The sequence below is a fragment of the Gamsiella multidivaricata genome, assembly GCF_025024155.1.
Source record: "Gamsiella multidivaricata strain RSA 2152 chromosome Unknown BC939scaffold_22, whole genome shotgun sequence".
Classification (NCBI taxonomy): Eukaryota; Fungi; Mortierellomycota; class Mortierellomycetes; order Mortierellales; family Mortierellaceae; genus Gamsiella; species Gamsiella multidivaricata.
Window position 1 is genome coordinate 432,066 of NW_026251730.1, and position 25,733 is coordinate 457,798.

At 49.4% G+C, this 25,733-nt stretch overlaps 4 protein-coding genes across 4 annotated transcripts; 2 read left to right on the forward strand and 2 right to left on the reverse strand.

Moving 5' to 3' along the window:
* Positions 1 to 1,436: 1,436 nt before the first annotated feature.
* On the reverse strand, positions 1,437 to 11,614 carry BC939DRAFT_501917 (uncharacterized protein; the record flags this gene model as incomplete). Its single annotated transcript, XM_051560225.1, has 9 exons — positions 1,437 to 2,324; positions 2,437 to 3,725; positions 3,972 to 4,674; positions 4,769 to 5,622; positions 5,758 to 7,197; positions 7,296 to 8,338; positions 8,461 to 8,584; positions 8,829 to 8,865; positions 9,899 to 11,614. 9 exons carry the CDS (start codon positions 11,612 to 11,614, stop codon positions 1,437 to 1,439), a joined length of 8,094 nt encoding a protein of 2,697 aa, XP_051413735.1.
* Positions 11,615 to 12,791: 1,177 nt separating this feature from the next.
* On the reverse strand, positions 12,792 to 16,478 carry BC939DRAFT_117306 (uncharacterized protein). Its single transcript, XM_051549969.1, has 3 exons — positions 14,727 to 16,478; positions 14,306 to 14,625; positions 12,792 to 14,168 (listed from the first exon to the last, which is right to left on the reverse strand). Exons 1-3 carry the CDS (start codon positions 16,417 to 16,419, stop codon positions 12,894 to 12,896), a joined length of 3,288 nt encoding a protein of 1,095 aa, XP_051413736.1. The 5' UTR covers positions 16,420 to 16,478; the 3' UTR covers positions 12,792 to 12,893.
* Positions 16,479 to 20,980: 4,502 nt separating this feature from the next.
* On the forward strand, positions 20,981 to 22,030 carry BC939DRAFT_527773 (uncharacterized protein; the record flags this gene model as incomplete). Its single annotated transcript, XM_051561432.1, has 4 exons — positions 20,981 to 21,106; positions 21,212 to 21,302; positions 21,425 to 21,544; positions 21,635 to 22,030. The coding sequence occupies exons 1-4, from the start codon at positions 21,078 to 21,080 to the stop codon at positions 22,028 to 22,030; spliced, it is 636 nt and encodes a 211-aa protein (XP_051413737.1). The 5' UTR covers positions 20,981 to 21,077.
* A 2,626-nt stretch (positions 22,031 to 24,656) lies between these two features.
* On the forward strand, positions 24,657 to 25,325 carry BC939DRAFT_491884 (uncharacterized protein; the record flags this gene model as incomplete). Its single annotated transcript, XM_051559506.1, has 2 exons — positions 24,657 to 24,825; positions 24,926 to 25,325. A coding segment is annotated over exon 2 (360 nt), but the record flags the coding sequence as incomplete, so codon positions are not given.
* Positions 25,326 to 25,733: the final 408 nt, after the last annotated feature.

The window sequence follows — 25,733 nt, forward strand, 5'->3', positions numbered from 1 at the left end:
CGCCTCCGATCAGAGTTTCACTGGTCAGCAGAACCATCATACTGAGCCTGGGTGGGGGAACCATACTAACAGCCGCAAGAAGGCTTCTCTACCGTTATACACAGCCTCTTAACTCTACCTATCCCTTCGTTAGCTTCGATGTCCAGTATCGGTTCATGATTTCCGACGGAATTTACTTCCTCCGTAAGCGACGCTGGCCCGTCGCGGCCGAGAACACGTTTGCTGATGCGTTCGATTTGGAAAGTGCGCTCCTCTTGCGTGCATCGGACGAATACATCGTTACTATTGAATAGTCAATATGTCTCTCCAGCCAACATCTGCATGAAAGAAAATCCTCCGGCTCCAGTGAGTGTCATTCCCATTTGGAACAAACAAAGAAATCTCGACAGAGTTGGGCCCGTCGTGTCTTCGCGTCTAATTTTTTTTTTTATCTATTTCATTTTTGTCATACTCTTACTTGAGTACGCCCGTTTGCAATAACTTATCATACATCTGCCCTCCAAATTTCGATGCTTCGGCTTGCTCTCTCATACATCGATGTCGAATAATCGTTTCTATAACCATAGATGTAAACTAATCAAACGGTCTTCGAACCTCTTTTACGCGCATTTTACCGAAAATCCGCGTTGCCTCATACAGCATCCTTCGTTGCCGGACGGGCTATAAAATTCTCCCTCCCCCCCCCCCCTCAATTCAGACTTTTGTATTCGAATGAAATAACACACCTGTAAATGGGGGGCCAGTGTTGATGACGGGCACGACCTGACATATCAGCTATCCGTTGTTTTCTTTTTACCCAAAGCCGCTGCCGCTACATCGAGTTCTTCAAGAGGTAACGATCAACGCTTTCTTGTATATCCATACCATCCAGAATGAAAGAAAGGTCAAATAAGAACATTGATCATTGAAATCCCACGGATGAACGCCTTTACCAGCCCATGGTATGTTCAAGCGCTCTCAACGGTTGGCTACTCTGTATTTTCTGTAACAGCAATATCAACACGAGAAGACCAGGTTAACCCCTTTAGATAATAATAAAAGACAGAATCAGCTATGCTGGTCAGGGTATTATCGCCCGTTTGAAAAAATTTTGTGAAAAAGGTACAATGCAGCGCAGTCGACCTGAATCACTGAATCACCCTACGATTTCACAAAAATCAAATCATCAGATACATGAATGCTGTGCGGCCATATCAAACTCCTTTACTGGTATTAAGTCGTTTAAAACGAACGGCTATATAGATATCTAGGAGTATTGACATACAATGTATATGGAAAAATGAAATGAACAACCGTATTTTCCTGACAGGCATTCGCCAGAGAAGTAATATTGGACAATCCATGGTCCATCCATCGCCTTTACAAAAAAAAAAAAAAAAAAAAAGCAAAAGAAAAAGAAAAAGAAAAAGAAAAAAATGCCGAGACATCTTGTCCCATTACTCAATCCACTGATCCAACATAGCCTCCAGATTCGCTAGCTTCGTCGGCTTGCTCAGGTACCCATTCATCCCTGATGCAATACACTTTTCCTTTGTCGACGGAACCGCACTGGCAGTCAGCGCAATGATCGGGATATTCGCCGCAAATGTAGATGACTGACCCATCGCTCGAATCTCACTCGCTGCTTCAAACCCACTCTTGATCGGCATCGCACAGTCCATCAGAATCAGATCAATCTTGGAATGATTTCTCAAAGACGTCGACGATGATGACGATAATAACCCTTCCAGCGCACCAGTCTTGGACGGATTCGGACTTGTGGCTGTCGCTACAGCAATAGGGTGTTGTCCAGTCGCGGACTCGTCGACGCCATCCAAAATAGCAGGAGCAAGCGATATCGTGGCCTCAGTCGCAGTCGTGGTTGTAGTCGTAGTTGTAATCGTGGTCGCGTCGCCCAATGCCGGGATTGAGGACGAAGAAGCTGAGATCGCATCGGATAATGGCGCTAATACATTTGTCGTCGATATCGATGCCATTCTGGCTGACCCTGGAATCAAAGTAGAAGTCAACAGCTCTGTTTGGTCAAAGATATGGCTCATATTTCCATTGCTCTCCGGAATTAACAGAAAGCCGTTCCCAATGCTCATATGAAACGATGCTGGTGATGAAGACAAGTGCTGTTTGTCAGATTCCCCTGCGAAGCAGAGAGCAATACCGACGCCATCCATACCTCCCGTCTGTGGCTGGCGATCTTGTGCGCTCAGCAGAGCTGTCGTGCCCTCACCCAGCATCTCAACCTGAGATTTGATGATGTCGATGGCTACTTGGCCATCGCATGCTGATTGCGTATCGTAACCCAGTTTCTGGAGCTGGTATTGAACAACCTTCAGAGATACGAGAAAATTTCACTGTAAGTTACACGATTTGAGAGGTCGTCATCCACATTTCTTCGCTTCATAGCTACCAATAGCAAACCACAGCTATCCGTCAACGTACCCTCAGGTTGATAATGTTGTCTTCGACACACAGGATACATTTTCCTTTACGCTCGCGTTTGCCCGCTGCAGCTCTGGCAGCTCGATTACTGAAGGCTGGATTCTCGCTTGAAGATTGTGCCGACTCATCGGTGGACTGAGTTCCAGCGATTGGTTTCACTGCTGCACCGGCCCGGTTGGCTGAGCTATCGCTATTCATTTTCATGCGGAGTCGACGTTGTGTTGCGGAAGAAACCCTTTGATGGCCAGGAGTGTTGCTGGCGGCCGTAACTGGGCGTGATGCGCTTGCAGGCGAGGTCAAATCGACATTGGTCTTCGGAGCAGCAACAGACATATGGTCTGGTGAACTCGCTCTCCTATCCGGATTCAACGATGAGGCTTCTAGCGTGTTACTGTTGTAGTCGATATCCCGCTCATAATCACTGGACACAGGACTCACACTGCTGTTAGCAGGGAGGATCTGCCTATCTGTGGACTCTGCGTTGTGATCCGAGTCATGTTCGTTGGGTAAGGCACGCTGACTATGTTTCGAGTGGCGACGATAAAGCTGCTGGTATCCGCTCTGAATCGTGCCCGCCTGAGTCGTATTTGGCGATTCTTCACTCACGTCTTGCGTGAAAGCTTCATGAGACTCCACCATCTGTAAACACTCGACGATACGGTCTGTCATTACAGGCTTGACGATGTAATGACATCGCACCATATCCTCGAAGCCATCGGCGCAAATCCTCTTGATTGTGTCCTTGGCCAAATAGCGACTCTGCGGAGAAGAAAAGATAACCAGTACGATAGAGACCTTGTAGTCTGCATTTCCATTAGTCCTGACCAGATCGTTCCTCTGATTGTATAACACGGCGAGTGCTCGTGCAGTCTCGACAACGGAGTCAGCAGTGTTCATGCGCGTGGTAAGGAAAAAATGCACATTCGGTCTGTAGCTTGCGGTCAGCGCAGATCCATCTGGTCTCAGTAAATCAGGCTGTCGACCTTGTTCATCCTGCACTACACCCTCGTAGCTCTCATATGGCGTGACCTGGACGTTCAGCTGATTTAAGAACTTGCACAATACCTGCCTGGCATCCGCAAGTGGCTCAACCACAACGACACGCGTCGCGAACGCAACCTCAGGCGAGAGTCTAGGACGAAATGGTGATTTAGGCACAGTGGGAACAGAAGGTGAGGTGACGATGAAAGCAGGCCAGGTAAAGTAGAAAGTAGATCCTTGGCCCACAGTCGAGGTTACGCCCAGGATGCCCCCGTTCATCATGACAAGGTGCTTGCTGATGGCGAGACCTATGATAGCGTAAATGTGTTAGTAGGATTCGATAGATACATCAGAGAAATGACTACCAAAAATGTCAATCACCCATGCCAGTGGCACGCGATACTACTAGTCTAAACGTTATGCATATTTGGAGCCTGTTTCGCTGTTACTTGAACAGGCTGTCGCGCCCGCTTTTGTGTAACGGCAACATAACCTTAATTCGTATAGCCATAATTAATCCAGCAAGTTAACTATTTCAACTTTTGAAGACTTACCGAGCCCAGTGCCACCAAAGCGCCTGGTCATCGTCTGGTCATACTGCGCAAAACTCTTGAAGATGTGGTTCTTTAAAAATTCACTGTCGATGCCGATACCCGTGTCCGATACCTCAAACCGGAACGTCACCTGAGTCATTGTTGCGTCTGGTGGGATCTGCAAACGTACTCGTGCATCCGGTGATTGCTGGACCTCCTGCTGCTGTTGCTGTTGCTGTTGCTGTTGCTGCTGAACGTCTGCCGTAGAGTCGCCGCCGAGTAAAGGCGCGTCACTCTTATGAAGCGTGAATTTGATGCAGACCTTGCCTGCTGCCGTGAACTTCACTGCATTGCCGATAAGGTTCATAATAACCTGCTGAAGGCGATCTCCATCCGTCCAAACGGAGTTTCCTTGTTCAAGCAAGATCACCAAATTATCCAGATCTTCTGACGGTTCCATGATCATATCCAGTTCTTTGCGCCCAGCCTTATCCGCAAAGATGCGCACGGATTGCTCCAGAGTCTCAACAATGTTGGGGCAATCCTTGATATTCAGTCTCATGGCTCCTGCCTCCAGTTTCGCAGTGTCCAGAAGGTCGTTGATGACACTCAAGGCGACATCGCTTGTGATCTGCATGATCTTGACCATATCGCGCTGCTCGCCTGTCAAATTGTAGTCCGTGTCCTCAAGGGCACTCAGTGCTCCTACAATTGCTCCAATGGGCTGCGTAACGTGAATAAAAGAAAAGGTCGCATGATTAATAAACTGTTAAAGGACAGCGTGGACAGAGCCATTTAGAACCGAGACGAATACCTACAGTCCGCAGTTCGTGGCTCGTGTTCGCCAGAATCTGAGATTTGGCCTCGCTGGCCGCATGTGCGGCCTCCATCTCCACCTGCTGTGATTTTTTCAACTCCCACAAGTTGGCATGCGCAATCGCCAGAGAGATTTGATTTCCAGTCTGCTCAAATAGTAGCTTCTCGCTCTGCGACCAATCCTTCATATCAGCCTCGCGGGACGCTAAAAGATAACCCCAGACCTTGCGATTGTAGATCAATGCGACACTGATAAAATTCTTGGCGCCAAAGACTGGGTGCTGGTGGTTTGTAATATGACGAAGCTCACCGGATGACTCATGATCATTGTTGGCAACAAGGGATTCCTCTACCTCCAGCCCCTTGGGTAGCAGACGATCCGTGGGTGTCAAGACTTTCGGATTGCCGACTTGAACGATCTCTGAGACAAATCTAACCCAATGTTCCCCTGTTTCCTGATCGACACCCCTGAAGCGACAAATTCTGATAGCGTTGCACCGTATCACCTTGAAGAGCTCCCTTGACGCCGTGTCCAGAATCTGTGGCAACGAGAGTCCACTGCGGATTCGAACAGAGATCGAATAAATCAGCTGTTTCATTTCAAGTGCGTGGCGCTGCTCCCGAATGAGTTCATGTCGAAGATCAGAAAGGCGAATCGTAGATCTCACGCGAGCTAGGAGTTCTCTTGCGGAAAACGGTTTCACCAGGCAGTCATCTGCGCCAAGATCCAGTCCCTCCACGTTGGCCTCTTCGCCCGCACGCGCAGACAGCAGAATGAACGGAGTCATCATGGTCGCGGGATCGTTGCGAAGCCACTTCAGTAGGTCATAGCCATTCATATTTGGCATAGCAACATCTAGCGCATCAGGAAACAAGAAACGAAATGAGTGTCGATAACAGGTCAGATACATCGTTGTAGTGGTTTTCTCCCTCTCTCTCTCTCTCTCTCTTAAAAAAAAAAAAAAAAAAAAAAAAAAAAAAAGAGCCTTACCGCTGAGAACAAGATCGATACGCTTGCCCTGATGCAACCGTTCCGAGATCAGTCGAATAGCATCCAAACCATCGACAGCGCAACGTACTCTAAAGTCCTTGCCTAGAATCTCACGGAGGTATGACCGCATGTCGTTATTGTCGTCCACGATAATAATGTAACCTCTCCTGGACCGAACGCTAGGCATCGACTTCTTAGCTTCCTCACGCTCCTCAGCAAGATTATCCGTCACGGCCTCTTCTCGATAGCCACCATCATCATTTACGCTTCTCTCAATCACCTCTCCCGTCTGGGGCACATGGGGCGGCTCCCATCCCCTTGATGGAAGACCAAGTATGTCTATCATCGGGACCTTGGGGCTGTGGACTGTAGAAGATGTTCGGCGGGGAGGAATATGCGGATCAATCTTCGAGAGCGGAATTTCTGGCACAACAACATCGCCTGACTCTGGGGGATCGATCAGGATCTTTGTGAGCTCATTCTCATCCAGGTTCATGGCTGAGACTTCATAGTACGCATTCATCTCGCCGGTGGCCTCTCTCTGCATGTAATTAATTCCCAGATGGAGTGCGTCGTCGTCATCCTCATCTTTGTCTTCCTCGGTCGAATCTGTACCAGATGCTGTTAATGTGGATCCTGGAAGTGCCTTGTGTGCGATCCACTGTTGAGCCTCCTCCACATACATCGAAGCGTCCGTCTTATTGTTCAAGGCCTCGTTCTTGGGCGGCCTGAGCAATGAATTGTCCTTTGAATCACCCAACTTGACCTGAGCACAAGGGTGGTGGGCTCTGCCAGCTGGGATCCAGAGACGGAAGCATGTGCCCTTGCCAAGCTCCGAGGTAACAGACACTGAACCGCCATGAACTTCAGTCAACTCTTTGACTAAGGACAAACCAATACCCGTGCCTTCATGCGAGCGAGACTGCTCGCTTTCAATGCGATTGAACCGACCAAAAAGAGTATGCAAGTGCTCCGAGGCGATGCCGACTCCTGTGTCCGTGACATCCACTGCCACGCCGTCACGGCCGTTTTTGCCCTTACTTGGGTACTGGTGCACGGTGACCGATCCTTCCCATGTGTGCTTGAAAGCGTTGCCGATCAAATTGAGAATGACGCCTCCCCACATGGCTCGGTCGACCCAGATCCCACCCGACACACCACTTAAATCCTCGCACTTGATGATGTATTCCAAGCCGAATCCACGCGCTACGCTCTCAAAGTTGGCCGATATCTCTCGTGTGGCCTTCGCCAGGTCGGTCTCCTCAAACTGGGCTTGGCCTTTACCGGCCTCGATTCTGGAGAACTGAAGCAGCGTGTTTATCAATTTTAGCATACGCCTGCAATTTCGGCGGACCATTTCCAGGTTTTGGCGAGTTGGGGCGTTCTCTGGCGTCTGATTAAGAACGTCATCTAGCGGTGCAAGCATCAATGTCAACGGAGCTAAAGTTGAAAGATGAAGCAATAAGGCGAACTGGGATATTAGCATGCATTAAAAGGATGGAACTCGGTAAGAAAGAAAAAACAGCGGCAGCACGTACTTCGAAGTTCGTGAGAGACGTTCTGGAAGAATGAGATCTTGGCCTTATTCAGCTCGAACAGGGCCTCATTACTCATGCGTTCTTCCTCACGCGAGCGGCCGAAATGGAGAAGGGATGCGATGTTGGCGACTAACAGTGCAAGGAAATCGAGGTATTGATTATCTAGCATCTGGAATGGATTGATACCGACGATCAAGATGGTCGAGATCCTCGACTCTAGCACAGATGGATTCTCGAGAATTGGCAACAGCAAGGCACGGGCGAGCCTGTGGGTCGCTTTTGGCAGCGTGACTAGTCGTGGAATACCGTCCGAAAGAACCGATCGCACAGGCCACGCCCAGGGGTCATCGTGGACAGGCTCCGACGGGTCGAGGGGCTCGTACTCTTCAGGGGTGATGAGAAGTGAATCGGGGATATGTCGTGACGAGGTCGTTTTGGAAAAAACTTTCTCTTTGACGCCACCATAACTCACGGTCTCCAGGTTACGATCGAAGGATGTACTACAAAGAATCGCTGTTTGGGGAATTCTACGGCCGTTCTTCTTGTCTGGAGGAAGGCCAGCAGAAAAATGTGAACGGATCAATCTAACCTTGGACCTGGCAGCACTACTCGTGTCCTGATCCGACCCCATTCCTGTACCAGCAAGTGGTCCTGCTCTAAGGAGAACTTCGTGCTCAGGTGGTGTGATGCTGGTGTTGTCGATGTACGACGAGTGCTGTGACGAAGGTTGCGGCGAAAATGTCCCATACGCGTGCGAAGTTGCAGGATTTTTGGCGGTTTCCTTCATCTTGTAGACAATTGAGAAGGGGATATCGAGGTTGTTGGATTCTTGTAAAATGGTCGTGATCATCGAGTGGGCGCCTCTGATGGACTGAATCAAGGGTGCCTGTTTGCTAAACTGGTTCAACGTCATGAGGCGTCGCTGGTTCAGGATCGACTGAGTCACCTCCTGCACAACAGCAAAAATGCCCCCTATTGACCCATCCTGCAGGAGGATTGGCGAGAACGTGAAATCGAAGTAACACTCCTCTTCGTAGCCCTCACTATGACAAAGGCGGAGGCAACAAACATCAGCGATAATGGTCAAAGTGCTGTGATCCCGATAAACAACTGCAGAAGAAATGAGAGCTGCGTAAGAAAAACAGAGGCATCGCAATGCAATTACCGGCGAAGGTCCATCCGAAGGCCTTTGTTATCGGTGCCATGTCCTGTTCTTTTCACTTCTGCTATTTGGGCTGCTAAAACATCCCAAATCTCGCTCCATACGGTAGATCCAGGAGCACCCAATGCTAATAAACAAGGGAAGATGAGGGGGCGAGGGAGAAATATAAAAAAGGCATTGCGAGTTAGTCCAGGCACAATTCACCATCAGTCAAAATATCACGATTTCCGGCAGTGACTCAGTTTCGTGCAATAAAAAAGATCTTTGAGTCTCTGTGAAGCGGATGAATATACAAGAGTGTAGCTAAGCCAAATGATAATGGGAGTAGAATTGAGCTTGTGAATAAAAATGCGAGGAAGACTGGGACTTACCAAGTGGATGCTTTCGCTTCAGTATCGGCCGCCATGCCTATACCAATATAAATGAAATCGCTGCTTAAGAACGGTACAACAACAGCTCTGGTTCCTCCATATCTAAAACATTCTCTCTCGGGTGGAAGATGGACCTTGTGCAGCGTAATTTTCCCTTCAGTGAAATATTCACTTGCCCTAGTGTTTGACTTGTTCAGCATGTTTGTTCGCGGCTCTCAACACTTTTTTTTTTTTTTTTCTTGTGTATGTGTCTTAAAACCGCCCACAACCTCACAAGACTCTGTCCGCAACGCAAAAAAGAAGATAAAGTAGCATTTTGCTCTGTGTTCCCGTTCACACGAAATTTGTCTGAGTTTCGAGAGAAGATACATTTAGAAAAAAAATCCCTCCACCGCTGGAAGCACCTTAAAGCACCCGCTGAGTAAACAGCAAATACAATCGAATTGTCTGCAAACACAAAACAAGAACGGACGAAAAAAATAGGGCAGCGCATGTGAAGGAAGGACGAGGAAAAGCAGCATCCAGGCTATTTGTGATAGCGGCGAGTCATTTTCAGACGGCAAGGACGACATACAAGATAAATGAGAAAATGAGAAAAAACATAAACCGATATCAACCCTCAACATCATAGCCTTGCATGGACTTGAAGTATTCGTGGTTAGTCCAACTGGTCAAGCTTTTGCAGTAAGTTAGTCCACCCAGATGCTGCATGTAGTTGCAAATGTGATTAAGCGTCAATAAAGAAAAATCAATTGAACTAAAACATCCAATCAGAAGAGGAGCCTCATTCTCCTCCCATAATAATCTCGGGAATGCCATCACTTCCGCCTATCTCGCTATTTTGTGTTTTGTTCTTGTTCAGGGACACCAATCGATGCCCCGTTCCCGCACTGTCGTCGCTCAAACGCTCAGTCGAACAGAAAATACTTTTGTCGTAATCCAATCTCAGACGCAGACAGGTCTACACATCTTCACATTTGCGCGCTGCTGCTCCTCCGTAACCCAATTCAACAAGGCAGGTAGAAAAAAAAAAACAGAGACAAAGCGACACGATACGTCTCCCCACTTACATCGTTGTAGAGCAGGTAGTGCTGGTCGCCCCAATAAATAGCAAGCGGAGAGGCCGACCGCATCAGAAGCGATACAAATGTCAAAAGTTCTGTCGGCCAACTCGATCTTGGTCCAAGACCCGTCTTGCTCCAATCCTTCGTATCCATCAGATCCTTGACCGACTCTTCGTCTTCCGCCTGCGGCACCCCCGTCGCGTCCTCATGCTGCTCCAGATTGAGCGTGGGCGAAATTCCTGCGCGTACCCGAGGGGTTGACATAGGGTTTAACATTCCTCCGCTGAGAAGCTCGTTCAAATTGCTCCCGTAGCCTCTCGACCCGCCTCCTCCAATGGCACCGTCACCACCAACGCCATCGGATGAACGTGCCCTATGATCAATTGGCAACTTTTGACAAACATGTCCATCCCTCAGCACTCCTTCCTCGCTGGATAGCATGTTGGCCTGCTGATTCCCTGGGTTGTTTATCGGAGTAAATCCAAACACTGTCGTTCTCGATCCAATCGAGTTGTTTTCTTCGGTTGCAGCCAGTGCCTCCTCTTGTGGTCGCTGGAAATCGTCCACCTTTTGCCTGTCGTGAGTCGGGTCCAAATGCTGACTGTAGATCGTATGGGACACTGGCGCCCTGGCTGAGTCTGACAAGGGCGTGAAAAAGCTGGTCGATAACGTTGAGGAGCCTTGATCGGGACCCAACTTGGACCAGCCAGCCTCGGGTCCAGAAGGCTCGATCAGTTCAGCCTTTTCATGAGCGGCATTGCGGTCCCGAGATGAGGGCCGTTGTTCTAACAAGTTTGACCCGGCAAAGTAAGGATGGATATTGTCATCTAGATCCTCTGCTCTCGGAAAATCTGGGCTAGTAATGCTCTCTGAAGATAAGGGTCTTGAAGTAGCTTCTTCTGTCCGAGACGCATTGGCAGCTCCTGCAGGGTTCAGAGGTGGGTGGAGAACGGTTTTGAAGGGCACAGGGACCAGATCAGTTGCTGTGGGCAGACCAGGGGTGGTCATAGAAATTTGGTGGACAGTCGGGTTAGGAACGGATGATGCGAGAGCGAAAACTGTGGGTAGAACTGTCGAGGGGTCGGGCGTAGCTGTAAGGGCGGGGTGTAGAATAGTCAGTTGTTGTTTCAACAATGCTGCAGGCTCGATGGTGATGAGCCGCCTATTTGCAGCCTGCTCCGCGTCTCTCTGCTGGTCTTGGTCTTGGTTGTGCAGCTTTGTCGAATGTTGGGTTACAAAGGAATGGGTTCGCGCCCCTGCACTGTGTTCACTATCCAGAGGGGAGGGTATGCCGCTGTCGTTGTTGAGGTGATTACTATCGCTGTTGCTGTCGATATTGACACTGCTATCTTCAATACTACAACCTTGATCGCTGCTGCCGTTGTCCTTTTCAAATAATGAGGCCTCTTCATAATCGGGTGCGGTGTCGTAGGACTGATTGCTGTAAATCGAGGCAGCCTCCATATCGATATCGCTCGGGTCCATGGGGTTCATGTCGACTGACACTGTGGGTGTTGGTGCCTGTTCGTCTTCCACAGGGGTCATGATGATAACGGGGGTGGCCGAGGTGTGCTCTGGAGGTGGATCTGGAGTTTCCTGGCCCGTCTCTGCGGAGGTGTGCACGGAGACCCTGTGCGCATCAAAGGGGTGCAGGTGTGGTTCAATGTTGTCAAAGAGATCGTTGCCGTCGGTTTGCCGGTGTTGCTCTTCTTGCTGGTCCATTTTGGAGAACGGAGAGAGAGGCCGCTGCGGGAGGGGGGAAGAAGAATGTACGGGTGTCCTGGTTTGGAAACAATGTAGAGTTGAGTCAAAGGCGTGCGATTCGATGGATGAAAGTGTATGGAGTGCAGTGTGAGGTGAGGTGAGAAGGGGATATGCAAGGCGTTTGGAGTGATATGCGGATGAGGATTAGCGGCGGGAAGAAGTTCGTTGCACGGCGTGTGAGGGGTGGTGGAGGGAGTGGAGGCAGGAAGGAAGGGAAAGAGGACGAAATGAAGAGAGGAAAGCAGGGAGAGGGGAAAGAGGCGAAAGAGCAGAAAGAGAGAGGAGGGGGGAAGAGAAGGAAAGAGGAAAAAAGAAAAGTGAATGCATTAAGCGAACGAGCGAGCAAATAAAAAGGGTTCAGCGCTTACTTCTTTCCTTCTTTGTCTGGTCTGGGTTCTAATTGCTGATCGCTGGTCGCTGGTGGAATTGCATTCGACTGAGGGAGATCGATCTCCTCCAGGGGGAATGGAAACAAGAAAAAAAAAAAAAAAAAAAAAAAAAAAAAAAGCGGCGGTGGCAAACAGGAGGGGAGGAGGGAAGGAAGGAAGAAAGAAAGGAAGGACGCCGTAGACCCAGAGCAGAGGGACTCTCCCTTCAGCTTCATTCGACTGGCTGAGCATGGTCCTGATTTCGGGCGCAACTGGACCAGTCGTTCCCCCTCTTGTCAGGACGCGTCGTGTCTGCCTCTCCACCATGTGCGCTTCCTCCCCTGCCTGTGCGCCTTTCTTTTTTTTTTCTTACAAAACCTGCGCAATCAAGCGCCAGCTCCGAGTCTTTTTACGCCCACCCACAACGCTCACACAAGTACACCCCATGTCCTCCTCGTCCCTCACACCCTCGATGGATGCTTTGTATAAATCCCCAGTCCCAAAAATATAGGAAGTATAAAAAACGCGGGAAAGCGACGCAGTTATTATCTAACCATCCATGGTCCAATCGGTCTAACTCCCAATGGCAAAAATCCCCACAGACTCCTCGCTACCAGCTCAAATAGGGCCGTGCCACACAGGCCACATGTACAGTACATATTAGATAGAGAAATACGATACAGTCCTAGCCGGCTTCGGCGGCACCACCGCTCCAGATGCATCCTGCGCATCTCTCTCTGTACAGCGACATAAACTACATATACCAACGCCACCATTTCTTTTAATCTTCCTCAGGAACAACACACGTATATACATGTACAAACAAAAAACAAAAAACAACTATGCAACTATGGTAAATGCTCCCCCTTCTACCCAATGTTCTTCCTGAACTTGCCAAACACACCGCTAACCACTGCCTTGCTCGCTCCAAGAACCGTTTGATGCTTCTTGCCAGGATGGCTGCTGCTGCTGCTGCTGCCGCTGCCGCTGCCGCTCACGCCTCTCCCTCCGGCCTTGTCTTCGACGAGCACAGTCTCCTCGACTACTCGTTCTTGCGTCTGTGCATCAACGCCATCCATCATCATCATCATCGTGGCTCCAGGATCCAGGGGCTGCAAATGTGGTGGTGTTACCTCCCCCTTTGTCGTCCTCCCATAATCATTGGCAGCAGCATGAACGCCCAGTGACCTTCCTAATTCCATCAACGATAACCGTCTCGCGCTGCTCCTGCCATTGTTATTATTGTTGTTAGAATGCAGCGAGTGAAAACTACTCCTGTTTGCGGTATCCTCGGCCGAACCAGCAGCCTTGTTTCCACCGTTGCCAGCAGCCATCAAAGACACTTCTTCTCCAGGCGCAAACACCGACATCTCCGTGGTCTCGGCAAGCTTACTACTCGTTGCCGCCGTCGGCGAGAATGAGTTCAACCTTATTTCTGTTGTTTCCTCCGCTACTCCGTCCATCATTGGTGCGTATCCCAACGAAGGCGAGAGTTGAATGTCCGACTCTGGAAAGTGCGATGGCAAAAGAACCAAAGTGGCTGCGATTGCGTCCGATGCAGACGCCCCTGTCACCCTTCTTTGACTAGTCCTGGCAAAATCCCGTTGCTGTAGTCTTGATGTGGCCTTGCATGCTGATCCGGATCGACCGTTACTTCCACCACTGCTATTTCCTACGCCCTCAGTGCTGATCGATTGCACTATGGTCGTTGGAGTCGAATTCAGCGCAACATCCCCTCCTGACGTGTGCTGTCTTGAATGGTGGCCTTTGTCATAGCTTGGATCGAGTGTTTCACTGGCAGACGCCTTAGATAGTTCGTCTGCAGATCGCTGCTGGGACAGCCGCGGTCGGGGACGGAGCATACTGGCCCCTGCACCCATGGACGGCGAGAGAGTATTGTTGGGCGGTGCGCTTCGCTTAGTATGGGCTTCAATATCATCATCACCACCACCTTCTCCAGTTGCAGAAGCCTCTGTTGTGAACACAGACGCCCCACTCGCAGTGGAGGCGCCAGCAGTCGAGCGGCCGTTGCTTGACACGAAGCATGAAGTCATCGTTATTGGGCGTGCTGGCATTGCACCAAGGTATGCGTGCTTGCCGTTGTTCTGATCAGAATCTGCTTGTGGGACGGAAGAGCTGGCCTTCTGTTGATATCATTACAGAACAAAGGTTCTCGCGTTAGTGCTCCCGTGGTTCTATTGAGATCCCACTAATCACAATAAAGGTACCACCTCGCTTCGTTTGTTTTTCTTGCTCAGTACATTTATCGAGGAAGACGGACCTTGCTCTTCTCACGGTCCTTCTCGCCGCCGCCCGTGAGATTCATCCACCTCGTCAGACTGACACTCGTCGCTCGAATCTGCGCCACGGCTCCATTCGACGGCACGATGGATCCTCCAGAAACCATATCAGGTGTGGAACACCTGGCGGCCTCGACCGCAGCCTTGGATGCTGCTAGGTTGGCCTCCTCGATAAGCGACTCCTTCGCGTCTAGAAACCTTTGCGCCTTTTCGGAGAGTTGCACCTCGGGAGGCGAGTGATAAGATGGAATGAGTGTGTCCTCAGGAGGAAGCGCTGACGTCTGCTCCCCGATCAAACCATCTATAACATGAGAATAGCCATGTTAGTCAGTTTTATGGGCAATCACGACTACGATCCATAAATCATGAGGCAGATTAAATCATCCAAGGAGGATGCCTTACCCAGGGACTTCTCGAGTGCATACTGCAAGGCTTTCCATCCTTCCTCTGTCTCTGTATACCCCTTCAACATCACGAACGCCTCGTCCGACCCATCAACGTTCTCGCTCAACTCCATAAATGGACACACAGAGTTGATGCTCGCAGAGCTATTAACATCTACATAGACACCAGAAGAGTCCTGTAGATGTGTGTGATGTTCCTGCTGATGTCTAGTACGAGAGCGATCCTCTGTTCGCTGATGGCGATTTTGAGTCTCCAATTGCTCCTGCAGCAACTTGGATTGCTCTAGCATCGCAGCCGAGTCAGGAAGCGCCGTCTGATTTGCCGCCATTGCCTTCGAAAGCGTCAATCGAGCCTTGGATGAGCCTAGAGGAGATGACTGTGTAGATTGTGTGGTTGTGTTCTCGCTGCTGCTGCTGCCGCTGTCGCTGTACTCATCATTTGTGACCGAGTGCTGACGATTCAATAGAACTGCCTTTTGAAGACTCTGCGCTAGGAATAAGACGTTGTTGGACGACGATGTGGGCGAAACCGGCGAGGTGGGTTCTGCCGAAGTCGGGGAAGCGAATTGGATAGATTCTCCGTCCTTGCCTTGTAACATTAATGTCAAAGCTACAGACGGCACCGTCGTGATATTCGGCGGGGTCGACTTGAGCGATACCGATGACGCCTTGTGCAAAACGGATCCAATTGAGCCGCCTGGAACTGTCATCGCCTTCTCAGGATGCAGTGCTTGCTGTTGCTGGTGATTCTGAGTAAACACCTCCTTGTCATGAGACGATGCCATATTTGGCCAGGTCATGTTCTTCCCCTTCGATATCGATCCCGTCAGCGACTGCGACTTCGTGTTCGGTAATGGTGGCAGAGCAGATGTCGTGAAATTTGAGAGGGAGGACGACAGCCGATGTCGAATCTTGTTGACTGCCTTGGCAGCTGCATTAGTAGCGGTAGCGGTAGCGGCGATGGAAGGGGCGCGGGGAGTTGCCTCCGCCGTGTTCAAAAGGACCTCTGTCAGTACAGAGGGCGGGATCTTGATGCAAAAGAAGAACAGGCGCAGCTTATGGGCCACAGACGCCTGAATCAACCCTGTGTCGCACCTCGACGGCTCTGTCGATGAAATTCCTGTAAGTCGTTCCGACGACTCCTCAGGTATCGAGCATCCGTCTGTGTCTCTGTCTAGCTCGCCTGTTTTTGGTGCTGTCAGCTGAATCCCGTAACTCGAACGGGATGTACTTCCCTTCAGCCTCGCTTTTAGCTCCTGTTCAGTCTCCAGATCGTTCTGCTTCTTGACTTCAACCCATTGGAAGTGACCCTGATCGCTGATCACTGCAAAACACTTGACGTATCGCCCGGATGCCTTGTTCGTATTAGAGCTGACCGTTCTAGATCCTGAAGTACTTGGTGACGAAGTAGTGGTAGGAATGGCTATTGACTCATCGTTGAATGAAGATGCCGTTGGCTGTTTCTCCGTTCTCTTGGAGATCGCTTCATCCTCTCTCGTGTCAATAACGTTCGGCATGTACATCCAGATATAGCCAGAATAGAGAGGCGCTGTGGAAGAGCGTGCACTGGAGGTTGCCATGAGAACCTGGCTTGCATTGTCGAGATACTCAGTCCCTAGAACTGGGCGTTTCTTTCGACCGGGGGGTGAGTCCAGCATGAAGGGTACATCCGAAACGTTCGACACATCCATTGCCTGGCTTGTATCCAATTCTGGTGCTGATACTAGCGAGTTAGAGCACCAAAATGAGCGACATCAGAACCGGCTTTTCCTACCGAGTAACTATGCCACTCTTCGTAAACACCATCAATCTTACCCTTGGATCCATGTTTGGCATGGCCACGCTGTGCTGGAGGTTGCATACTGATTAAACGAAAACGGTTCGGCTCAGTAATGGCTCTCCGACGGATATCCTCCTTGGTCGAGGTCGTCAAGGGGTGATTCTGAAGCAAGTTCATATCCCGGTTATTAAGCATCGACCCACTGAGATTGGTCGTCTGACTTATATTACGACGGTGCCCGTTGATCGTTGTCGGATGGTTACTGTTGGTCATACTGTTCAGGTTTGAGATCGCTGCTGCTGCGTTCGAGATGAGCACGGGATCGATGGATGGCATAGTTGATGCTACTGTATTATGGAACGTGTTGTTCGTGGTATGGTTTCGCTTGCGTTCTGAAGAGTATCCACCAAGGGAACTAGCGAGTGAGTTTGAACTGTCCATGGAGCGACCAGGCATCGATTCCAAAGATCCCAAGTTAGGTGACCCAAAGCCCCCTTGAGCAACCAAGGGGGAGCTCAGGGGTGCGGCGTTATTGTTTAGGGAGTTGAATATCCTTGTCCAATGGTTAACTTCCTGTGAATTGTAATCGTTAAAAGTCAGATATCGAAGCGTATGAAATTATACGGCATCAACTCAAGCAACCGATAAACCGATAGCTCCTCACTTACATTTTCGCTGATTCCTCGGAAACAAAGTTTGGGGACCATTGGATCAGGCGATACATCAAGTGTAATCATGGTCGACGACATGGTTGCCGTGGAGGACGATGTGACCTTGAAGAATTGGCGCGGGTTGCGAGGCAGTGTCCTCGTTATAATATGTAGAGGGGTTGGCAGATCTATGGTCTTCTTCGTAGTGTCCTGAAGAAATTCCGAGGCATATTAGCTACATTGAGTCAGGCCATCGACACTTCGTCTTAATACATCACAAACATCAGTTTCTGCATGCGCAATACCGCGCCTCATGTACCTTTCGCTTGTGATAGATAAGCAGCTTTGACCCTTGTAGTACGACCCAACGCTCCTTCCAGACGCCCTGGGACTCTCTGCTACCATGGTTCGTGAACATACTGACTGGCCTGTTCTTCTTTGACAGCTTGAACAGAATGCCTTCGGCGTAGTGGTCATAATAGGTTAGGTTTCCGTCCGGAGGGGGCAGCTGGATGTAATGATTCCTCAGCTGGAGCTCAAGTAGATCTTGCGGTTTAAACGAGTACGAATTGATCGTCCGTGAATCATCTAGCCAGTGTCCCTTTTTGTTGCGTAAAGAAAAAGGATATTGATGGTTCAGTAATGGTGGCGACGTTTAATAGGACATCCGAGAATCCAACATATTTTAAAGGAGTATGCATTACCGCTGCTACCCAGAAGAGCCCAAAGGACTGCCTCCACGCCTCCTGATCGCCCTTAAACCCCCCATTATAGTACGGCTGAACTGCCTTGGAGCAGTCCACCGGTATGTCCCCTTGGTCAGATGTGGCTCGTTCGATCTGCTTGCCCGAGTTGCTGTTATGCCGATCCCTCCAATGTGTCCATCCAGAGATGTGTCCCAGTCGACTTGCACCCACATCTCGACTAGCACGATCTGGGGGACTCGTACCTTGGATATCCTCATTGTGTACCGGGGAGGTTGACAATAGCCGTTTGAGTTGCTGAGCTCTGCTGGGACCAGTGGGATGAGTGCTCGAGGGAGTTCCATTGTGAGCGCCAGTGGGGCCATGTTTTAATGTGACGTCTTTGAGATAGTTGATCTTGGCAGCCTCGTCTCCAATGCCATTGATGCTATGCGCAAACATATCTAATCGAGCAACAAGAGCCTCTGCCGCCTTCTGCTGGGAGCCTTGCTCTTGGAGTGGCATATGAGAGCGCCGCGTATCCTTACCAACCCCGCCATTGATGTTATTGGACAGAGCCAACTTTGCTAGGGATGGCTCCGAGTAGGACGACTGAATGTCACCGTGCGCGGCAGATCTGTGCGTGCCCTTGGTCATCCTCGAACGGGCCGCTGGCGTCTTGTTAGCATCACTACTGCTTCCCACGGCATCTATAGACGCGAGTTCTCTCTGGCTGACATCTTTATCCAGTGCCTGCTCATCAACTGCCTTTGGGATAGCCGCAAGTGCTGACTCGTCGTCCATGACCGTGGTATCTGCTACCGAAGACGGCGCAGATGGAGGTGTCATTGTGAGTTGACAGTGCTCTAGTACAAGATCGCGAGCTTTGCGCACTGGTATGTCCCTTGGAATCTCTACGCGCACCCACAAGTCTTTGGACACGAAACGGACATTAATAGATATTGTCGAATTGCCTTTCCCTGGGTCGTAACCTCCACGGAAATGGTGAAGAAACCTATTATTGTGGTCGATATTTGCCAGTGTGCTGAGGGAGGTCTTGTTACGTCGTACATGGGGGTGAGGCGCGAGGTTTGGTTGTGAGTGTATCCCTGAGGAGAGACTTTTGGTGTATTGTCGAGTGTATGGGGCGCTGCCAACAGCTCTTGTTGAAGATGGTGCTAGAGAGGCTGTGTCGACTGATAAAGATGGAAGAGCACTCTTGTCGAGAGGTGCGGACTTGTTGGAATGTGCTTGTTTTCCTACTGACAGCTCGTTGTAGGGCACAAACGTGGAGGCAGATGGTAGTCGAGGTATTGAGGCTGCTGAAAAAGATGGCTGTGTAGGACTAGAGGGTGTTGATGAGCTGGAAGATAGTTTGGGCGCAGTAGATGCAGGAGGAGAAGCAATAATAGCCGCTGCCGCTGCTAATCTAGGACTTGCAATACTGCTAGATGAGCAGGAAGCTGAAAGGGTCTTGCTCATAACTGTGCCCCCTGCTGCATTGCTTTCCGTTGCCAGCGGTGCTCCAAAGCTGACACTACCTGCCTGTGTCCTTTCTTCTGCTGATCCGTGGCTGTGGGGCTGGTGGCGATTTTGACGAGTGTGGGTCAATGGCCGTGTTACGCCTGGATGACTCTTGTTGAGTTGTCTGTGTAGCTGGAGCGTGTTGTGCAGTAATGAGTCCACAGCATGGGCCTCGATATTGTGTGCTGTCATTCTAGCCTCGATTTCTTGAGTTAGGATGGATTGGTATCGAAGGTTATGAGTCGTGTATTAAATGGAATATCGGAGAAACTGGGTGAAATGATGGTGCAGATGGGGTAGAAGTGAGCAGGTATCGTGGGGTACTATTGTCGAAGGCGATACACGACAATCATGGAGAAAAGAGAGAGGGCTTGCCGGGGCCGGGAAGAATGATAGTCTGTGGATGGATTGCGGGGAAAAAAACGGTGGGGAGAAGGAGGTGATTTCCGCCCTCCTACTAAGACACGCACACGCACACGCACGCTCGTTCACCCACTCGCACGCCTTAATTGTGCACCACACAAGCGTGGAAGACAACGAGGACGCGCGAGAAAGATGACGCGAAAGAAGGTTTGCGCTCAAGCAAAGCAGTGAACTTAATCCACGACGGGGTTGATGGACCGAGCAGATAGTCCAGGAAATCAGGGGCGAGTATGTATTTCGTCCAGGTGCTTCGAGTCGGTGTAATTTGTTGCTCAGAGACGGAGAGACAGTGCGGACCAAGTCTGCTTTTCGAGGGATTCGTCTATTGGGGATGGTTATATTGGCGTTCGCTTTTGCAGAGTGAGGTGTGATGTGTGCTGTTATGAACTGGTGACAACTGCTGGATTAGGATCAGAAGTGCGCAGAGTAGGCAGAGTGAATAATAAAGGGAGTGGGGCATAAGACAGCTGTGAGTGCAATTGGGATATATCAAACGATACAATTGCCAATAAAGAAGGCGAGGCGTAACTGACAGCGCTGTGCCGATGGGTCGGTTTCAAGAGGAATAGGCACCAAGGGCAGGGTGAGTGTGAAAGCTGTATGAAGAGGGAGGAATAAGGATGCGACGAGTGAATGAATGTGATGCCAGGGGTGTATGGTGGAATGAACTGATGCTGATGCTGATGCTGATGAACAGGTGTTCGAAAAAGAGGGAATGGTAGAGGGGGAGAGAGTTAGAGAGATGGTTAGTGCTGCTTGAAGCTCACAAAAGAAGACGCTGGGCACATCAAAGCACAATTGTATAGTCCCAGCACTGTTTTTTAAGTTCCATTCAATTATCGAAATGGACGTCGAGGTTGATAACTGGTTATTATTCAATTAGATAGCGGCGGCAGGCTGGTACGAAGATTACCGCGCATGTTCATAGACATAGACTATTGAGGTTGCTTATGCGCCAGCTGTTGTTTGCTGCATCGGCGTGAGGCAAGAGCAAGAGCAAAGAAAAAGAAGGGGGTAGCGGAGGGGCACAAAGAAGGGGGAGGGAACAAATTTTTGGGCATGGTCCATGGGTCGCGGGTAGATTCCAGTTGAGTACAAAGTTCAGCCCATTCAACAAAGTAATAAAAGCAAGCTCAATAGCCCCTCCTTTCTCGAAACTATGAGAATCGATCGATTCTCACTTACGATTCATGATTAAGGGGCGAATTCGATCGGCTTCGCGTAACCTGAGGAACCATAATCGGGGTTGTTTCTCGAGCTGATTCTTGTGCACTCCTTCCTTATTCATCATGGCGTCCGAGACTCCTTCGCTAATTCAGTGCAGTGGTATTCCAAGTGCCATTCCGCCTCTTGATCCTCTTCCACTTTGAAGTCCTCCTCCGCAAGCAGAGGGTACTCTGCAAGTACGTCTCAAACGCGCAAGGCCAGACGAGACACCGTTGTCCCCCGACGAGTTCTTTCGAACAACTATCCCTTTCATTCGACAGCTGCCGCGACAGCTGCAACAGTCTCTCGTACTCCAATAACCACAGAAGCAAGCACCAGCACCAGCGCCAGCAGATGCACCAACAGGAAACATACCAACGGAATACGCTGACTCTCTCTCGGTAACCTGGACGATCCTTTTATCGTTGAGGATGAAGTTCGGAACCAGGCGCAAGATGGAGAAGCGAGCGAATTCATCGATGTGGACGAGGGACCTGAGGAGGAGCGCCATTATGTGGAAGACGAGGAAGACGAGGACAAGGAGGCTCTTGTGAGACGTCCTCGATTGCGGTATCATAGAAGGAAGACAAGGTCGAAGTCAGCACAACCGGGGCGGAAGCGCCAGCAACGGGAATGGTAGGAACAGCAAGAAGATCAAGGTCAACAGGAGAAAGGAGATGAATTGCCGTCGACGTCCAATAAATCCAGGAAAGTGTCCTTAAAGTCGCTGCTGGACAGAATAAAGGATTTGAACGAGACGGCACGGTTAAGCGTAGAGATGAAGGAGGTAAGGCAGAAGGAGCTGGAGATAAAGAAGGCTAGGGATATACTGTATAATAATGTCGAACGGAAGAAGATCGAGATGGTGCGTGAGAAGAAGAAAAATGAACACGAAAGAAGGTTGGCAGAGATCCAGGTGGATAAGGAATTAGCTGGCAAGAGAGAGGAGCTGAGATTGCAAGCACAGCGGAAGATGGTGCGTGATATGGAACGGAAGCGCCGCGAAATCGACGACAGGCTTGATAAGCTGTACTAGATGCCTCTCTAAGCTCGAGGACTACCAGCATCACCATCACTCCATAGAAGCCCTTCAAAGTCACCTCCGATTGGCCAGGCAAAGTGATAGCGACCTTTTTTCTTAATTCTCATGGATTAGGATTAAAGAAGAAGGAATTCAGGAACCAAAAAGAGACGAAGTGCCGAACCTCCCGATTTTCTCTCCAACCATGAAGATAATAAGTCAGGAAACCCTCTCCTAACGCCGCCTTGTCGATTCTTGACCATTCAGAAAAGTAATCAATAAAAATTAAGAATCGAAAAGCGAGAATTAAAGTCGATTCTGGGAAATTTCAAGAAAGAAGGGGGTTAATAATGCATTTACTTGTAGTAATGCGCCAACGCTTTTTTTTTTTCCTTTCCCTTCACTTGTAAGCAGAAAAACGGGCGTACGAAAGAAGGAAGGGGGAGAGTTGGCTCACTTCATATTCATCTTCATCTTGCATACAAGAATGGCACCTTCCTGCATAAACAGACTAACAGCAATCTTTCCTTCCTTTTCACACACACACTCTCTCAGCCTTGTCATCAGACTGCTCCTCGGAGACAAGGGCCGAGCAACACTTTCTCATGCAGCATAACTGGTACAGAGAAAGCTAGACAGAACGTTCGAGGCAGTGCGGCATAAACTCCTTCCAACAGGCAGATAGACAGAGGGATACTACCAAGAACAACTCCTTTCGTTCTTCATATCCCCTCCTTATCTCCTTTGTTCTTTCTCGGTCTCTTTGCTACAACAAATCTCGCCATTCTTGTCGTCTGATACATCCTGTTGTGCACTGTCGGGCAACTTAAGGATTCCCCTCTGAACCTTCTAGATCTGTTTCTGCTGCACATTACTCTTCTTAATCTCCTTGCATGATTTGCTGGAATGGTGCACAACCAACGTTCCAACCAAGCCCATCACTTTCTTACACGCGCACTCACCCTCTCCATTTTCCAGAGGTTTCTGGAGTTCGAAATGACCCAACCTTGAATAAAATTGCAGGAATGAGGGACCCGATTAACTCCAGCAGGCGGTCCAGACTTCTAAGCCAACTTTAGGAATGATCCCTTTTCAAAAACGGTCTTCAACTACCACCATGTGAACCTATGCTCAAGGGGTGAAGGAGGGCACAAGAATTAAGAAGAAAGGAAATATTCACGTGCGGAACAGTAAAAGATCAAATGCGACTTAATACAATGGGTGGATGGCCCGCTTCGCCAACATAAAATGAAGCAATACCAGGATTGCTCTTTGCTCTTTTTCTTGCTGCAGAATCAAGAGCAGAGTACAAGCGACCACCAATCTTCCTCATTAGTACTTTTAGTATGCCTGCTATGTTTTTCTTCATTACAAAGGTCACTGTCTTCGTCTACCTATTATTCGTGCTGCAATATAAACGTGGCATTTCCTTCGCCACCACCATCTTAACGTGTTCATGCATGCTAATCCTTCTCAATACGTGCGCTATAACAGGGTGAGCGGAACCCTATTGTTTACCGCGCCCTCAACAAAGAGAGGAATGCAGCCGATCCTGCTTAGCCTCGCTTCCCCTCTTACTCAACCTCTCGTTATGGGCTTTGTTGCTTCCTAGGAACCAATTTTTTGGGCAGCGGAATCTCTATAGACTATGCTTGCCATCTATCCCATTATTCTCTATGTAACTTGGCTTTCTCTCAATGAACGTACATAAGTTCTAGTCCTGAGAATATACCGTAGAAACTTCGTTCAAACTTCAAGGTTAGATTATATTTGATGCTTCATACGTCGTAAATTTGGAGCATGCTACAAAGCTCAGTAGAGTTTCCAAATCACCAGCACCGCGAATCTAGACGGGGACAAATTTCGGGCAGACTTTGTCGAAACCGGTGGTTCTGCTTGTGCTTGCGTTTTATTCCTTGCCCCATCATTCATGCCTAAACCGAACCAACCAACGTTGTTGATCTTGTTTGACTATGATTAGAGGGTAGGAGGGTTCAGGGGCAAGTAGGGGTGAGCATAAAAGGAACGACTAAAGCACTAGACTATGCAGGCACATCAAACGCGTGGTATTATTTTACTTGATTGAATTGAGCGCCCAATATTTCTCCCATGTCTTGACGATGAGCTTGATCAAAGGTGCATGAGCAAACTGTATCATTGAGCAACGCTACTCTTGAAGGGGCGCTCACCTCATAGTCCACAGCAAGGACGCGTCCTCTTCTCTTTTTTTCTGGCCTGTTGCACTCCACAGGCCCATGTACGCCAGCAAATGGTATGTCTGCGAGCGGAACATTGCCTTTAAAATGTGAAGTAAAGAACAGAAACGTAATAGTAACCAAAGATCCTAGCACAGTCGACGGCAAAAAAAATAAAAAATAAAAAAAAGTCGCGTATAATTGTTTCAGGCAGGAGCAGCTTTGTTATTTAGCGGGAAATGAATAATGGGATTGTTTCCTTGTTGATCCATATGCAAAGATAATTCATGCAAATATGGGCTCCATCCTTCAGCTGACATTTATGCTTGCTTCGTGCGCCGAGCAGTAGCTAGGCTTCGTAAAATTAGACAGTGTGGCGCATCGTCAAGCGGACACAATGTGTACACGGGTGAACACGCCGATCGCGTTCACATTCACCCTAATGCCTCACAATTTTTTTTACCGCGACTCTATTACAGCTCGCAAAGTGAGGCGTGTCTAAGCTTAGCTATACGGCCTATAAAACGGTCTTCGTGAGGAAACTGTTTGTTTTAACCTTGCAGACAAGACCCTGAAAATGTCGCTACTGGTTGTTTTCATGGGTATTACACTGAAGTAAATGAACGTTCAACCTCCCCCACCTACTAAAGAGATTGGCTAGAAAAACCCTAATACGCCTAAAACCATGCCAACCAAATAAACCTCAAAACACTAGGTGTAGCTACATCATCACCCTAATCAGATCATCCCACCATGCCATCGCCATCTACTTCTTCGCTTTCAGCCTCATCCTCAAGCGTCGAATCCAACACTCAAGTTCTTCACGCCCTCGACCTGCCTGAGATACGCCAGCAGATCGCCTCCAACCTGGAAAAAGCCGACCTGGCCCAGTGCATCCTTGTATCCCAGAAATGGTCCTCCGATTTCCTACCGCTCTACTGGCGCGAGGTCAATGTACGCCCCCACAAACTCACGCGCTGCTCTGCTGTCGCAATCAAACGCCAGGGGCACCACATTCGCACGCTTTTTGCGGGGCGTATCGAGGACACCTCGGTCTTCAACCAGCCTTCAGTCTTACATCTGCAGCATCTCGAGGTCTCCACTTGCGGATCCAGGTACAGAGAAGACAACGGACGAGGATGTTTACATGAGATTGTGCAAAGGAATCGGGAGGTGCTAAGAACATTGTGGTGGAGGTGCCATGGCAGAGACACGCTGGAAGAACGACCGTATCGCCTGTGGGTGCCCATGTTTGAATCTTTATTGAATTTGGAGCATCTCACGCTATCGAACTGGTCCTTATCGAGACACGATTTTGTCAAGATCCTTCAGTCATGCCCGGCACTAAAGCACCTGACATTCGAGGCCACGGAGGAGATCCTGGGGGAGGAACAGAGGAGCAGCATTCAGGTCCACACAGCACCGTCCTTCCGGGATTACAAGCATCATGGGGTGGCCATGCTCGAATTCACTGGCAACTTCATCCCCTCATTCCTGCAGCATGTTCCTAATATTCAATCGCT

Excerpts from the sequence above, each read along its gene's own strand:
- BC939DRAFT_117306 (XM_051549969.1), bottom strand. The coding sequence starts at position 16,419 with ATGGATGTGTCGAACGTTTCGGATGTACCCTTCATGCTGGACTCACCC. Across the intron at positions 14,626-14,726 it reads TGCACTCGAGAAGTCCCTGG|ATGGTTTGATCGGGGAGCAG; the intron begins GTAAGGCATCCT and ends CTCATGTTATAG. Across the intron at positions 14,169-14,305 it reads AGGACCGTGAGAAGAGCAAG|AAGGCCAGCTCTTCCGTCCC; the intron begins GTCCGTCTTCCT and ends TGATATCAACAG.